Source organism: Urocampus carinirostris, chromosome 11 (assembly GCF_059441175.1).
Source record: "Urocampus carinirostris isolate Australia breed hairy pipefish chromosome 11, RoL_Ucar_1.0, whole genome shotgun sequence".
In the NCBI taxonomy this organism is placed as follows: Eukaryota; Metazoa; Chordata; class Actinopteri; order Syngnathiformes; family Syngnathidae; genus Urocampus; species Urocampus carinirostris.
The window spans coordinates 34,039,544-34,056,694 of record NC_142359.1 but is presented as its reverse complement, the minus strand read 5'-3'; the positions used below and the strand labels follow the sequence as shown (position 1 = coordinate 34,056,694).

Sequence of the window (17,151 nt, the reverse complement as noted above, 5' to 3'; positions counted from 1 at the left end):
ATCAAGAAATTTGTGTTTAGTTTGCATTATACTAGGCTCACCTACCTAGCGGGAACTGACATGATTATCTGAAATCATGCTGCTACAGGTACCCAAAAACACAATAGCTCGCGAAAGTACTTGGCAAAAATGAGAAAAAAAATTGGTTTATTTAGTCACTTTGAGTCTCTGTAGTTTGTATTACATCTTGTGTTTTTTAGCACTAATTTTCGGTTACACGACACAATACAGCAACTTCTCTTTGTCAGATATTACAACTTGTCCCGTAAAATCTTCTGGGAAGTTATGTAGACCGTAAAATCTTTGGTTTGTTTGACGCTGTTTTCTACGTTGTTTTGGAGTGTTAAGTTATAAATATAAGAATTTAAGAATCTTTTAGGTTGAAATGCCATTGCAACAACCCAAACCTCTTCCTACCACCTACAACAAATTTTAAGAACACTTGCGCTTGATGAAGACTGCAGGGGGCAGCACGGCGGCGCAGTGGTTAGCGTGGGTGCGGCATAGTTCTGAGGTCATGAGATCAAATCTCCTGTGTGGAGTTTGCATGTTCTCCCCATGCTTGCGTGGGTTTCCTCCGGGCACTCCGGTTTCCTCCCACATTCCCAAAACATGCATGTCAGGTTAATTGGCCGGTCCAAATTGTCCCTAGGTGTGAATGAGCGAGCGAGTTGTCAAGTCAAGTCATTTTTATTTGTATAGCCCTTAATCACAAAGAGTCTCAAAGGGCTGCATGTCTCCGTGTGCCCTGCGACTGGCTGGCAACCAGTTCAGGATGTCCCCTGCCCACTGCCCTAAGATAGCTGGGATGGGCTCCAGCACCTCGACGACCCTACTGAGGATAAGCGGTGAAGATAATGGATGGATGGATGAAAACTGCAGTTCAATAAATGAAGACTAATTGTAACAATTGAGTGATGACCGCATTGTACAGCAGCATTAATTATTGATTAATCTGGATACACTGCGTTTTCAAAATTTAAAGTTTTAGACGCTAGTGTGTGCTAAACGACACTTCAACTTTAGCAAGACTTAAATAAGCAGTGCAAATGCAAGCGGTCTTGATTTGGTTCTAGGTTAAGTCTGTCCAAGCAAACACTGGCCACTGCACAATTGTTTTGCTTCCTGCTTTAATTGACCAAAAGTATTGGACCTTCAATCTTAACATGCAACAGATTTATGCACTGTACAAAAATGCAGGGAGGTGGTTCACAGCTGCAGACACGATTTTGCTATGAGTCCATGATATGTGCTTATACTTCAATGTTTGATGACGTGAGCCAAACATAGCGCGAGGAAACACCCTCAGGTGGCAGGTGCTTTTCCTTTTCTTGAACTTTCAATGTCTAGAAAGTGCACCCTGTTGTTGTATTGCATGGGGTGGTTGTTCAGATTTCTGCCTGTGATTTTGACAAGTATTCGTTTTAATGATGATGTCATCAGCTTTGAAGTCGTCTCTTGCTGTGGAGAGAAAGGACGCAGGGTGTGAGAAGGGAGGCTTAGCGCAAGGCGGCACACTACACTCGCACACTCTCACACTGGCTACGTCAGTGCCTTGCAGCCCCACTAGCGCTCGACCAGCCAAAATGGCAGCAGCCCATACACGTACTTGCGCCAAAAGCAGTTCGCAGCGCAGTTTAGCTTAGCCTAGCGGGATTCTAGCCTAGCCTGGGTGCTCTCACTAAACATGGAGGAGGAAGAGGAGTTGGATGTGAGTGCCGACCCCTATCTGCCGTACGACGGGGGAGGGGACACCATCCCCCTGCAGGAGATCCCCAGACGAGGTAGGAGGCCGAGCTTGCGTCGTAGAAAGATAATGAGATGAAGTCTGAGGCCTTGTGAGCCGATTTCAGCGCGGCCTGTGGCCATCTATGCCGAGGTGTCCACGTCCATCAAGGACAGGAGTCGGGAACCTATGGCTTTTTCATGATTACATATAATAATAATAATAATAATAATTTCCTTGTATTGTCATTCTGTGTAACAATGTACACAGAACGAAATGTCGATTGCACCTGACCCGTTGTAGCGAGCCGATGCAGCCGCAGCCAACAGAGGGCGCCGCCGACCACTTTTTAAGTCTTAGGAATGACTCGGCCGGGGCGCGAACCACCAACCTCCCATGGCTCAGAGATCAAATTTGACCATTACACAATTTTCTGGGGCATTCCAAAGTTATATGGTTAAACCACAGTTTTGGTACATGTGAAGCCAAAGCATCAATGAGTCAAGGTAAGGCTCAGTCCAGTATATATAGCAGGGGTCGGGAACCTTTTTGACTCAAAGAGCCATAAAAGCAAAAAATATTAATTTTATTTTGGGAAAGAGCCACACCATATATTATGAGACAAATTTACTAAATTGCTAAACCCGCGCCCCAGACAAAAGCTTAGTCTTCAGCACATTTATTTTTGATGATTTGATAAAAATTATGAAAAGCGAATAATGCCAGAGACCCTGTCCCAAAATCAACAAACATACCACTTTAAACATGTCTCTTTCTTGCAATGACTCAAGATCGGTTAAACTCCTTTTGACCCTTTTTTATCATACATATTGGTTTCAAAACCAGATGCAAGCATTTATTTTGTAAAAACGTCACAACATTCTGAGAATAGGGAGCCTTATGTGCTTACCTTTGGCGAGAGATGGGAAGGGGTGCTTGTACTTTTTGCATAGCTCCACCCATCCCTCCCACTCACCCAATCAAATGACTAAGTTCTCTTCCGGTGTTTTGGCGCATTTACAGTTCTGTGGATTCATCATAAGGTATCTGAACACTGAACACAGATTACATAGTGAACTTTTATATAAAGGATTCTTTAGCGTTGTACAGCTAAAACGAGTTTTTTTTTCCCCATTTTTTTGTGTGACACCTTGACTGTAAATTGTAGTGAAAAACGTGCCATATATATACTGCGAAGTAATCATTTGTCAGTAAGTTTCGGTTTAGCTTTACGTGTAACTTAATAGGATAGACGAATCAACTTTTGGACAAGATGGAGAAATTTTGCATGCAATCAAATCTGTCTCTGAGCCACAGATACTCGTAGAAAGAGCCATATATGGCTCGCGAGCCATAGGTTCCCGACCCCTGATATATAGGGTACGTTTTTAACTACAGTTTACAGTCAGGGTGTCACACTAACATACAACATTTTGGCAGTAGGTCACGAAGAAACCTTTTAAATGGAACTTCATTAAATTATGTATGTTCACTGTCGAGATTCTTTCTGATCAAAGCCCACAGAAAACACTCAAAAAACACCCAAATTTCCAGTAAACCACTGAGAGCAAAATGATTGGGTGAACGGGAGAGGTGGGTGGAAGCATTCCTTTCGGTCTCTCGCTCAATGCAGTTTGCAGTATTTTGTTTACAAAAGAAGTTTGCTTGCACCTTGTTTTGAAATCATTATTTGGGACAAAATGGTGGTCAAAATGAGCCCAGCACTCTTAAATAACTGAGGAAAGTAGCCAGATTTAGGTTGTATATATATATATATATATATATATATATATATATATATATATAAAATCCATCCATTTTCTGCACCGCTTATCCTCAGTAGGGTCGCGGGGATGCTGGAGCCCATCCCAGCCATCCTCGGGCAGTGGGCAGGGGACACCCTGAACTGGTTGCCAGCCAGTCCCAGGGCACACAGAGACAGACAACTCACTCGCTTATTTACACCTAGGGACAATTTGGGCCGACCAATTTACCTGACATGCATGTTTTTGGAATGTGGGAGGAAACCGGAGTGCCCAGAGGAAACCTACGCAAACACGTGGAGAACATGCAAACTCCACAAAGGAGGTTCGATCTCATGACCCCAGAACTGTACCGCACACGCGCTAACCACTGCGCTGTGTGTGTGTGTGTACGCACATACATACTGGACTGTCTCAGAAAATTAGAATATTGTGATAAAGTTCTTTATTTTCTGTAATGCAATTAAAAAAACAAAAATGTCATACATTCTGGATTCATTACACATCAACTGAACTATTTCAAGCCTTTTATTATTTGAATATTGCTGAATTTGGCTTACAGCTTAAGAAAACTCAAAAATCCTATCTCAAAATATTAGAATATCATGAAAAAGTATACAAGTAGGCTATTCAACTAATCACCTGAATCATCTAATTAACTCGAAACACCTTGCGAGGGTTTCCTGAGCCTTAAAAACACTCAGCTTGGTTCAGTAAACTAAATCACAAGTATGGGGAAGACTGCTGATCTGTCTGCTGTCCAGAGGACCATCATTGATACCCTCCATCAGGAGGGTAAGACACAAAAAGAAATTTCTCAAAGAGCAGGCTGTTCACAGAGTGCAGTTTCAAAGCATATCCACAAAAAGTCTGTTGGAAGGGAAAAATGTGGCCGGAAACGCTGCACAACCAAGAGAGATGACCGCAGCCTTAACAAAATTGTGAAGAAGAGCCGCTTCCAGAATTTGGGGGAGCTTCAAAGACAGTGGGCTGAAGCTGGAGTCCAGGTATCAAAAGCCACAGTTCACAGACGTGTCCGGGAAATGGGCTACAATAGCCGTATTCCCATGGTCAAGCCACTTCTGAACTCAAGACAACGGAAGAAGCGTCTGACTTGGGCTATGGAGAAGAAGCACTGGACAGTTGCAGAGTGGTCCAAAGTCCTCTTTTCAGACGAAAGCAAGTTTTGCATTTCATTTGGAAGTCAAGGCGCCAAGGTCTGGAGAAAGGCTGGAGAGGAGCAAAATCCAAGTTGCTTGAAATCCAGTGTGAAGTTCCCACAGTCAGCAATGGTTTGGGGAGCCATGTCAGCTGCTGGTGTTGGTCCACTGTGTTTCATCAAGTCCAGAGTAAATGCAACTGTGTACCAAGAGATTTTAGAGCACTACATGCTTCCATCTGCTGAAAAGCTCTATGGAGATGAGGATTTCATTTTCCAGCATGATCTGGCACCTGCCCACAGTGCCAAAACCACCAGTAACTGGTGCACTGACCATGGCATCACTGTCCTTGATTGGCCTGCTAATTCCCCTGACCTCAACCCCATTGAGAATTTGTGGGGTATAGTTAAGAAGAAGATGAAAGACACCAGACCTACAAATGCAAATGAGCTGAAGGCCGCTATCGAAGCATCCTGGGCATCAATAACACCTCAGCAATGCCACAGGCTGATTGCCTCCATGCCATGCCGGATTGATGCAGTAATCCGTGCAAAAGGATTCCCAACCAAGTACTGAGTGCATCAATGGACATTTTCAAATGTTTGATTTAGTTTTGCTGTTATAAAATTATTTTTTTACTTGGTCTGAGGAAGTATTCTAATATTTTGAGATAGGATTTTTGAGTTTTTTTCAGCTGTAAGCCAAAATCAGCAATATTCAAATAATAAAAGGCTTGAAATAGTTCAGTTGATGTGTAATGAATCCAGAATGTATGACATTTTTGTTTTTTTAATTGCATTACAGAAAATAAAGAACTTTATCACAATATTCTAATTTTCTGAGACAGTCCAGTATATATTTATATATACATATATATTGATAATGGACACGGGCTCTGGCATTCTTATTATTTTATAGATTTGATCAAATCATCAAATGACACACAGTGAAATAAAATGTGCTGAAGAGTTAGCGTTTGTCTGGATATGTTTGGTGGTTTTGTTCAATTTTGTCTTAAAATATATGGTGTGACTCTCTTAATTTTTTTAAAAATAATTTTTGCCATGTGTTTTAAGCTGCAGAGACTTTGAGCCTGAAAGCAGATTTGAGAAGGAAATTAAATGTTTTTTAGATGAAGTGTTTGAGGATTATGTTAGGAGTGACGAGATTGGATGGATTGAGAAATTAAATTGTGATTGACAGAACTGGAGTAGTAGTGGAACTGAGCAAGCGTGTGGATGAGAGAGTACTCTGTTGGTTTGGACACATGGAAAGGATGGATGGGGAGCGAATGTTGAAGAGGATCTACAGACCAGAAGTAAATGGAAGGAGACCAACAGGAAGGCCGCGATTAACGTGGATGGATGGTGTTATGAGTGCACTGGGGGAAAGAGGTCTAAATGTAGTGAAAGCTTGAGTTCTTGTTGGTGATAGGAATGAACGGTGAGGGGTTGTGAAAGGATAATGGGATGTTTGGACGCATTCTAAGGGATGGGAAGGTCACCTGTATGATGAGGCAGAGGTAAACCAGTGAAGGCTGTCGGGCCCTGCTGTTGAACAGAAGAGTGTGTTGTGTCACCCTGACCCGAATGACATGGCCGTTTCCTGTGTCCCGTTTCATCTGGAGGGAAGTAAGCATGACCAACTTAGCATTTGGGTTAGCCATGGTCGAATTTTTGTGTTTTTTGTTACTTTTTCCTTTTTTCATTTCTTTGTTTTTGTGCATGTGTTTGTCTTGCTGTCGGTCACCCCTCTCGAGGGATATGACCAGGGTAGATGGATACAATTATTGCCTTTATGGCTCTTTTGTGTCGAAAAGGTTCCCAACCCCTGATCTAGGAGATAGATGGAAACTGACGCAATGAATCTGCTTATGCCTGTGGTGATCACATTTTGGGCTTCCCTAACCACCTATAGATTGCCTTTTGTGATTGAAAATGAGGTTGTACGACCATCTGAGGTTGCTTTCAAACTTGGAACTCTTTTCAACAATCGAAATGAGAGCTTTTAGAGCGTTAGCTTTAAAGACATTCCCAAAATATTGCATGGGCCAGGGGACTTGACAATTTTTGCTTCAAAGTTGACCCATCTGGCTTCCTCAAGAGCTGTGACGTCATTGAATGAACGTAACACTTTCAAAATGGCTAATCCAATCCATTATCTGCACCGCTTATCCTCAGTAGGGTCGCAGGGGACATCCTGAACTGGTTGCCAGCCAGTCGCAGGGCACACAAAGACAGACAACTCACTCGCTTATTCACACCTATGGACAATTTAGATCGGCCAATTAATCTGACCTGCATGTTTTTGGAATGTGGGAGGAAACCCACGCAAGCACGGGGAGAACAAGGTTTGATCCCATGACCGTAGAACTGTGCCGCTAACCACTGCGCTGCCGTGCTGCCACATGGCAAATCACATTAACACAAAATGTGAGACAACTCTGAAACAGACAGATTGTAGTGAATGACGATTGCATGCCACTTATGTCTGCTTGCAGAAATTGGAACTTTGTATACCCTGTCGCTGGGGCCTTGTCACTGTTTTGTCAGACTTGTGTGCTTCGACCTTTAAAAGCTGCATGGGAGAAAATTTACCTGCCGCAGGCGTTCCGTATTTGCCTTTGGCTCCTCTTAGGTAGGCACTTGTGGCGTTTTGTTTGGGTTTTTTGCCGCGTGTGTTGCTGTTGGTATAATTTTGTCCGGTTGCATCGGGCATGCTGAGGGATTTTTTGTTTTGTTTGCTGCCGGTTGGCACTTTTTGGCTCGTGTTTTTCGGCCGAGGCTGCGGCCGCCTTTCATTGACTGTTTCTGGTTAGGCCTGTTATTTTGCCAGTTAACCACTTTTCAGTCTGCTCACTGTCAGTTGTACCATGACTGCAACACAATGCCTAGGTATTCTCCAAAAAACTACCAAAGCTTTGCTTAAAACACTTGTTACCTCTTTAAAATCTAACACATAAAACAATATGGCGACTGGCTTGTTTGGGTGCCGGTGATCCTCCGATTACGTCAAAGCTCAGGATGACAAAAACAAGACATGCAAGTTTTCAAAATGCATTATCTCGGAAAATAATTGGATTTAAAGGTAAGATCAGGCCTAAAAAAATCCAGCTGGACCCCATCTAGGCCCGCGGTATTAAAGCCCGATCCAGCTCAAGCCCGACTAACTTGATTTGAGGGACCTAGCACAAAACAAACCCGAATTTTAATATTTTATTTATGAGGACTCTGGAAGACGAATATGTTGCTTGGCTGCTGGCAAGCAGGGGACCAAAGCTCAGTGGCTGCTGCCAACCTTCAATTTGCTCTGTCTGGTAGGTTCCAACTATGCCATGTCAAATGGAGGCGGCGCGGCCAGCAGCTCTACCCACCTGCTGGACTTCTTAGAGGAGCCCATTCCAGGCGTGGGTACCTATGATGACTTCCACACCATCGACTGGGTGCGCGAGAAATGCAAGGACCGTGAACGCCACCGGAAGGTAACAACCCATTTGACTGTTACTAACAGAATTGCAACTTTTGAGTCGCTAGCCGCCCTCTTTACAAATATTGACTCTGGTTTGCCACTATAAATATTACAGTTGGTACGGAGTTGTTTTTTTGCACATAGCGATGGGTGTGTTCTTACCCACCGGCAGAAAATATTGCTTACCTAAAGATATTTATTTTTGTTTTTCATATCAAATAAGAAAAAAATCTTACTTAATTAAACATAAATATGTTCTCTAGTAGATGACACACAATTTAGCATATTTTAAGGAAATGTTTTTCCTTGTAAAGAAAAATCATCTTAAAATTAGAAGAACTTGATTGCCCTGGGGTGAAGTGTCTGCCCTAAGAATGGGATGTATTATTACAAGTCCGAGACTTCACTTGGTACCACATACCAGCTCAGTAGCCTAGATGGTAAGGCGCCCGCTTTGAGACTGGGAGGTTCGGGTTCGCGCCCCGGCCGAGTCATTCCTAAGACTTAAAAAGTGGTCGGCGGCGCCCTCTGTTGGCTGCGGCTGCATCGGCTCGCTACAACGGGTCAGGTGCAATCGACATTTCGTTCTGTGTACATTGTTACACAGAATGACAATACAAGGAAATTATTATTATTATTATTATTATAACAATATTGACTCAAAAGTTTTCTATCTCTCACTCACTGGATTTCTGTAAAATAAAGCGGTTGTGTGTGGGAATAAGGCTTTGTGACCCACTCTTCTTGAATCCGTTCTCTGATCTCTTTTTATTTTCAAAAAAGTTAGAGAACATTCTCCATTGATAAGTTAAAATGTCCAAAAAAAGTAGGCATGAAAAAAACAAGTATTTGCCTTTGTAAAGTTCCGCATGTGTTCATATATTGCATTTTTATCCTATTACAGGTGTTCAATAAAATATCCAAAAAGTCACACACATCCATTATTTCAACTCTTAACTTCACATATTGATAAAAGGGCACACTCTGTTTCAAAGTACAAATGACAATATTTGTTGTTCAAAGACACACATAGGAATGAGGTGAAACTGAACTGGTTACTTAAAACCATTAAGGTCTTTCAAACCTCTTAAAACTCATAATAAAGCACTCTTTCTCGACATTCAAATGGTCAGGAATAATGCTTCATACATGTCAATACCTATGGTTTAAATTGTTAAGTGTTAAAACAAGAGACTAACCTGTAAACAAAGGAGATCGTTTGTTGGAATAAGGCTGTCTTAACCACTCTTCTTGAATCCATTGACTGATCTGATTTGGGTGGAAGTGACTCACGCCATAAAGCACACAGATACCTAACCAAGGTTCCTACAACAATACTGTAAATTGTCTTTGATTTTTTGACCGTGTAGATCAGGGGTCGGGAGCCAATGACTCTTTTCATTAGTACAGATGGCTCAGAGATAAAACACTTAGATGTTCAATTGTTTTCGAAGAGTTCCAAATCTTGTGAGCTTACTGACTATATAGCGATGCATTGCTGAAGTTGGGTCCAGTTTATAAAGGACACAGTTTTACCCACAGTTTAACAGTCAACAACAAGTCAAGGTGTCACAACAACAGACCCTGTTTTGGCTGTACATCGCTAAAGAATCCTTTATATGGAAGCTCATTGAATACAGTATGTTTACTGATGAGACAATTTATGATAAAAACGCACACTTCAAACTGTAATCACCCACAAACGCTAGCCAAGCGCACAGAACAATTTTATTGTGTGAGAGGTAGGGGTGGGCGGAGCTATGCAAAATAGCATGCTTTACTCTCTCACACGCCCATTGCGCCGAAGGGAAATACATCCATAAACTTTTCTTTTGCAGTTTGTGAGATATTTACTAAAGAACTCTCCTTGCACTTTGTTTTAAAACCACTATTTATGAAAAAAATTAAGGTCAAAATAAGCCACGATGATCTTAAGTAACTGTGGTAGGGGACAAGTTTAAAGTAGCATATTTGTTGATAGGGACACAGTCTCTGGCATTATTATTATTTCATAAATTTTATCAAACGTTATACAGTGAAATAAAAGGCGCTAAAAAAATTACAATTATTCAGGAAAACGGATTTGGTGGTTTTGCTGATTTTTTTCCTTAAAATATCCGGTATGGTTCGCTTTAAAATGAAAAAAATATTAAAATATTTTGCTATTATGGCTCTTTAGGTCAAAAAGATTCCCGACCCCTAATGTAGATGAATGAATAAAACAATGAGAATTGTTTTCATGACTTTTCAAAATAGAGTGTTGACCTTCTCAAAATTAAATAAAATTCTCACTCATTTATGAGGGTATCACAGTATCTTGTCAGTCGTTCAATCCCCTGGCCAAGTCATGCCATATAGTTACAAAAATGGTACTAACTGCTTCTCACCTTGGGACTGGGTGTTAAGGGTTGGAGTTGGCGGTTTTGGTCACATAAAGACCTGTAAGTAAATACTTGTATACATATATAAGTAAACAACATGATCGGTCATCTGCTAGTTAAAGCAATTATTTTTTTTAAAGCATGAACATTCTTAATTTTCTAGAAACATGGGTCTAGTATCTTAATTAGAACATCCATTATCTGCACCGCTTATCCTCAGTAGGGTCGCGGGGGTGCTGGAGCCCATCCCAGCCATCTCCAGGCAGTGGGCAGGACACACCCTGAACTGGTTGCCAGCCAGTAGCAGGACACACAGAGACAGACAATTCGCTCGCTCATTCATACCGAGGGACGATTTGGTCAATTAACCTGGCATGCATGTTCATGGAATGTGGGAGGAAACCAGAGTGCCCGGAGGAAACCCACACAAGCACAGGGAGAACATGCAAACTCCACACAGGAAGATTCGATCTCATGACCTCAGAACTGTGCTGCCCAGAATTAGAACATTCATATTTAAAATAAGAAGAATATTTTGCCAGTTAGGTAAGAATGTGTTTCTTTAAAAGTTAGCCTGCTTTCTTATGGACAATGAGACTTCGATCACTTATACTTACTTACTTACTAAAAAAATTAGTACTCATATCTTATTTCTCGACTTATTTTGGAAATATGTTGCTGCTAATTGCCATTGCACAACTTTTTCATTGCACTATTATTCAGATGCACATAAAACTTTGGCCAGTTCCAGATCACTACCTTGTAAATAGTCATGCCAATTTATCCTAACATCTCTGAATTCTTTATTACATGTTTATCCTGGAGTGCCACGTCTAATCTCCTTGTAAAGAATGTACACTAGGTTGTTTACTTTGACAATAAATACAATTGTCATTCACACATCAGCTGTCCTTGGCCTGCTGAACGAATGAACGTCCTTTTTCATGCATCCTGCTAACATTGTGTGTCTGTGCACAGATAAACAGCAAGAAGAAGGAGTCTGCCTGGGAGTTCACCAAAAGTCTTTATGACGCCTGGTCTGGATGGCTAGTGGTGACGCTCACCGGCTTGGCCTCTGGTAAGTGCTGGACTGAACTTGACGCTTTCCTGCTTCGTGTGCCATTAGGCATTATCATCTTGTCTTTTTTTGGTTCCCCGAAATAAATCACACCTTTAAACAGTTTAGTTTTGTTGAGCAAAGTACCGTATTTTCCAGACTATAAGTGCTTTCAAAAACCCCAATTCGGCCAGGAATTTGAACGTGCAGCTTTCGAATCCGGCATACCTTATATGCGGACAATATTGGTAATGCAATATCATATTTGTGCCTTATTGAATGGTTGATCAAATTTATCGCTGGCCACAATTTAATGACAATGGTGGCAAACTGGATAGCAATGGTAAGAGAACCGATTCCTAACCATCAAGCCGCTAGGGACATGGATGGTTGTTTACAATAGCATAACATTTGTTGCAATGGGAATCTGACCAAGATTGCGACAGGGAGAGTACCGAAACCCATCCAATAGATGACACATGAAGAGGCATTAGGGCTTATCTCATTTTCACACTATTTTAGTCACGGTACTAGATATGTTAGACAAGAGAGAGTGTTTTTTCACTTTTTCTCATCTCAAATTAGGCGTTATAAGTGACAAACATTGTTGAATATGTGCGGCCATGTGTTTATAATTTTCAGGACGACTGAATTACTTCCCACAATCTCGTTTTATTTATTCAGTTCAGAACAACTGAATCACTTCCCACAATGCCTTTTTCATAACTCAATTAAAAATCTTGTGTGCTTCCTAAAGACGTTGCAAGTCAGCTGTAACACATGACATGTATTATGTCAGACAATATTCTCGCGGCTTGCCTAATAACACCAACAGTTTTAAACCGTTACTAAAGATAGTAAGATATCAGCTCGGTGGCCTGAGGGGTAGGGCGCCCGCCCCAAGACTGGGAGGTTGCTGGTTCAAGACTCGGCCGAGTCATACCTAAGACTTACAACATTGGTACTCATTGCCTCCCTGCTTGGCGCTCAGCATTAGGGGTTGGAATTGGGGGGTCTGGTCACCTAATGACTCCCGACACATCAGTTGAGCAAGGGGGCTGGGAATCCCCTCCTCTGTATCAATCTCCCAGAAAGAGTCTGAAATGCGAATGTGTTCTTGACTCTAGCCACTTCCCACCAGGTGGATATGGCTCCGGTGTGTATATATATATATATATATATATATATATATATATACTAATGATAGTGTGATGATGAAATGAGATCTAATGCATTGCCATGTATTGTCTGTATCTCAAGTGATCCAGTGGATGGTATCTGGCGCACACCACTAGGCCAGGGTCTATAAAACGATAGTGATAATTAGCGTCATTTTTTTTCCCACGATGAATAGTAAAAACGTTTCATAAAAGTCGATAATTAAAACTGTAATTACCACCAGACCAAAATTCAGGAGACAGAGAAGGTGACGAGTACCAGCCAATCATTTCGCATGAATAGCGACTCTCACAGTGGAAGCGAAAGGACTGCAAGACGATTAAAATGAGTGATCAAGAGACAATGGATAACACATAGCAAGCCCACTCAAAGGATGCTGAAAGAGTAGTAGACAGGAGAGGCCCCTATGCTCAGTTGTTTGGAAGTATTTTGGCTGCCCAAACAAGTTCTACATAAATCATCAAGACTTGCTTTAACTTGATATACAGAATGTCAGGGACTTAAAAAGAGCAAGCTTTGTGACTGTGACTTAACTTTGACATTGTGGCAGGTGCGTTGGCCGGCCTGATCGACATCGCCGCCGACTGGATGAACGACCTGAAGGAGGGCGTGTGCTTGAGCGCCATGTGGTTCAATCACGAGCAGTGCTGCTGGACGTCCAACGAGACCACGTTCGCCGAGAGGGACAAGTGTCCCCAATGGAAGAGTTGGGCCGAGCTCATCTTGGGCCAGGCTGAGGTGAGTTGCGGAGGAATGTAGGGCTGCAACTGTCCACTATATTACGGTAAAAGTCGACTAGTCACCGACTATTGAAACAATTAGTCGAATAATTGGAAAACAATAATTAGATGAAACAAATATGCAATTTGTAAAGTGCATTCAGTGGTCGACTGCATAGTCTGTAATTAAAGTATTTCATAATTCTCAACAGTTAGGTTTGTTGCTTTTAAGGTTTTAGCAACTGACATTTGTTCTTTGGACTGAATACATTTAATTTACAAAATGTTTGCCAGGTACATTCTGGCATTAGGCTCTCTTTTAAGCCTAATATACACGTAAACATGTATAATTCATGTCATCAAAACAACTGCTTGATTGTTATTTAAGTCAGGTTCCGTTTCCTTCAACTGTCTGACTGTTCTCTTTAAATGTTTGTGCATCACAGATGTACTTTCAAGGTCTGCTTTGCAAACCTTGCAAGTAGTTTAATTGCCATATCAAGGCTAAATGATGTATGCCAATGATGCATGTTACCGCTTGAGACAGACTACTGCACATGAGCGACTCTCAGCAGAGATTATAATCATGTAAAATGCCTCCAATGTTAGAAAAACGTGTCTTGCGACAATAGTCAACAATGGAGTTAAGTGTCAATTATTTATTTTATAGATTTTTATCGACTAATCTTTGCAGCCCTAAGTCCTCGCGTTGACCACCTGTGTCTTAACTGTACTGACATCGCTTCACCACTCCCAATGCAGGGTCCTGGATCGTATATCATGAACTACTTCATGTACATCTACTGGGCTCTGTCTTTCGCCTTCCTCGCAGTTTGCCTGGTCAAAGTTTTTGCTCCATATGCCTGCGGATCAGGAATTCCAGAGGTAAAATGTTTTGTATTTGCTTTATTTTTTCAGTTGCTATGCTGACCAGAATTAAAGCACAAGAAAACCAAACACTTGCTTGACTTGCATTGTTTTAATTTTAAATAATTTAAAACTATCTTGCTTCAAATTTTGGTAGTACTAACATAATTGGGGGAAAAAATAAGGCCAAACATGAACTCTTTGCCTTAGACCAAGGGTCGGGAATGTATGGCTCCCAAGCCAGATTTGGCTCTTTTCATTAGTACATGTGGCCCGGAGATAGTAAGGGTAAGTAAGGGCCAAAGCAGTCTTCTCTGTGACTTTCCAAATTCAGTGTTTAGTTTAAGCAACACAGTTACCCATTTGTTCGGTCCAAAACATTTTGGGCAAAGTTTAAACTACAGATCACACTCATGGCCTACACCAACATACTTTGTTTTGGTTTTACATGTCTTTGGAATCCAGTATATGGAAGCTCATTAAACCATCTATCTTCGGTGTTGAGACACTTTATGATGAAAATCCACAGGACAAACTGTAAAGACCTGAAACAGCCAGCCAAGCACCTAGAGCAATTTGATTGGGTGGGCAGATTTCTGCACACATACCACACTCCCCTAAATACATCTGTATCCCTTTTGCTTGCCGTATTTTGTGACTTTTTTTTTCCAAAAAGCCCTGTTCGAACATCATTTTGAAACCATTATTTATGACAAAAATTACAGTATAAATTATTCTCGACGATCTTAAGTAAATGCAGGAAATTTTTAGTAGTATATATGTTGATATGGAACACAGGCTCTGGTATTCCTATTATTTCATGGATTTTATTAAATTATCAAACTTTACACAGTGAAATAAAATGGTTAAAATGATTGTTTGTCTTAAGAGCGGGTTTGGTGGTTTTGTTGAATTAGGTGTTAAAACACATGGTGTGGCTCTAAAATAAATGGAATATTTTGCTTTCATGGCTCTTTGTGTCAAAAAGGTTTTTACCACTACCTTAGACAATCAATATCTATGGTCAAGAAAATAGACTTTAGTTTGAGAAGAAAAGAAGGTGGGATAAAAAAAGAAGTGTTTGAATATGTCCATGGGAATAATTTAACATCAACATGAGGCAACCCTCCCTCCATTCTTGGTCAGATCAAAACCATCCTGAGTGGCTTCATTATCAGGGGTTACCTGGGCAAGTGGACCTTAATGATCAAGACCATCACTTTGGTGTTAGCGGTGGCATCGGGCCTAAGTCTCGGAAAGGAGGGCCCGCTGGTCCATGTGGCGTGCTGCTGCGGCAACATCTTCTCTTACCTGTTCCCCAAGTACAGCAAAAACGAAGCCAAGAAGCGAGAGGTAGGTGTGGGCTCACAATGTTCTTTGGCTGTGCTTTTCCTGTTAACGCCAATGTTTGCATCCGCCGGATCAGGTCCTCTCCGCCGCGTCAGCAGCCGGCGTGTCGGTGGCATTCGGCGCGCCCATTGGCGGTGTTCTCTTCAGCCTGGAAGAGGTGAGCAAAGTAGGCTGATCTGGAAGTTTGTGTTAGACTTGAAACCTCTCGTTTCTCCTGCAGGTGAGCTACTATTTTCCACTAAAGACGCTGTGGCGCTCGTTTTTCGCTGCCCTGGTGGCCGCCTTTGTCCTGCGCTCTATTAACCCGTTTGGGAACAGCCGCCTGGTGCTGTTCTACGTTGAGTACCACACTCCCTGGTACCTGTTTGAGCTCATCCCCTTCATCCTTCTGGGAGTTTTCGGGGGCCTGTGGGGCGCCTTCTTCATTCGAGCCAACATTGCTTGGTGTCGGCGACGCAAGTCAACCCGCTTTGGCAAGTGCTTTAGATATCTGTGGTACATTTGTAAACGAAAGTAAAGACCCCCACCTCACCTGCCAAAATGTCTCTGTAGAAAGAGAATTATTAGTAAAGTGGTACCTCTTTATACGAGCGTAATCTGTTCCAGGAAAAGCTCATCCAGCAAAATTTCTAGATATAAAATCATCAAAAACTAATTGGCCCATTTCCGACCTCCCAAAAGCGTAAAAATGAACCCTAAATAGCTATAATACTTCCTGATTTCTAAAAACACATGAGTAATTAATCACAAAAAATACAATAATCAGTTATAAAAGATTATTCTAATGAAATAAAATGACAGTTTATTATGAGCACTTACCATGGAGGAAGTGTCTGTAACGAACGTATGTGCTGGCGCCCGACTCTTGATGATACGTAAGCACTTACTGTACACGTATAATCAACGCTTCTGTTACTTTAAATGAACATGAACACACACAATTTTTCAGTTTTCATTCATCACTTCATTTTGCCCTTAACGCTGGACTTACAATGCTATCCCCTTATACAGGTCTTTTGAAAAGAAACTTATCCAAAAATATTTGCCCCTGCGTTCCCTTCAAAATGTTACAGAAATGCGTAAGGCAAGTGTCATTAAAGAGCCGTCACATGACCAGTTGGCACTCTTTCTGGATGGCGGTTTTTAAACAAAAGCCGCAATTTCCTCCCACTTAGCTATCATCTGTCTGATATCCTTTGTAAACACCAACTTCTCTGGTTCGTCCTCCATTCTGCCTGGTTTTTTTTCAACGGGAATATAACCTCCCTCCAAAATTATTGCAGCAAAAGCGCTGCGTAAATGCTTGCGTGACTTTGAGAACTGCACTCGCTGCTTTCCGATTGTAGTCCTTGTCTTGGTCACTCACACAAAACTGCTCTCATGTTTTTCTATTATTTCTTGCTCCATTTTAATCGTCATCATTCTCCCTACCGTTTCCTTTTCCGGAAATCATGGCTAAAGTCACAAAGAGGAGATGATAT

General features: G+C 41.6%; 1 protein-coding gene across 3 annotated transcripts in view; it reads left to right on the top strand.

Annotated features, from left to right (window-relative positions):
* clcn3 (Cl-/H+ antiporter 3) overlaps positions 1–17,151 on the top strand; it is a 32,197-nt gene that overhangs the window by 3,243 nt on the left and 11,803 nt on the right. For 2 of the 3 annotated variants that reach the window (XM_088348185.1, XM_088348184.1), the window contains exons 3-9: positions 7,970–8,130; positions 11,477–11,576; positions 13,285–13,472; positions 14,216–14,338; positions 15,467–15,673; positions 15,747–15,827; positions 15,891–16,138. In XM_088348185.1, the coding sequence (XP_088204311.1) occupies positions 7,970–8,130; positions 11,477–11,576; positions 13,285–13,472; positions 14,216–14,338; positions 15,467–15,673; positions 15,747–15,827; positions 15,891–16,138 (1,108 nt within the window). Of the gene's footprint in view, positions 1–1,465; positions 1,785–7,969; positions 8,131–11,476; positions 11,577–13,284; positions 13,473–14,215; positions 14,339–15,466; positions 15,674–15,746; positions 15,828–15,890; positions 16,139–17,151 lie in introns of those variants that run through there. The other variant, XM_088348186.1, reaches the window with a different exon arrangement.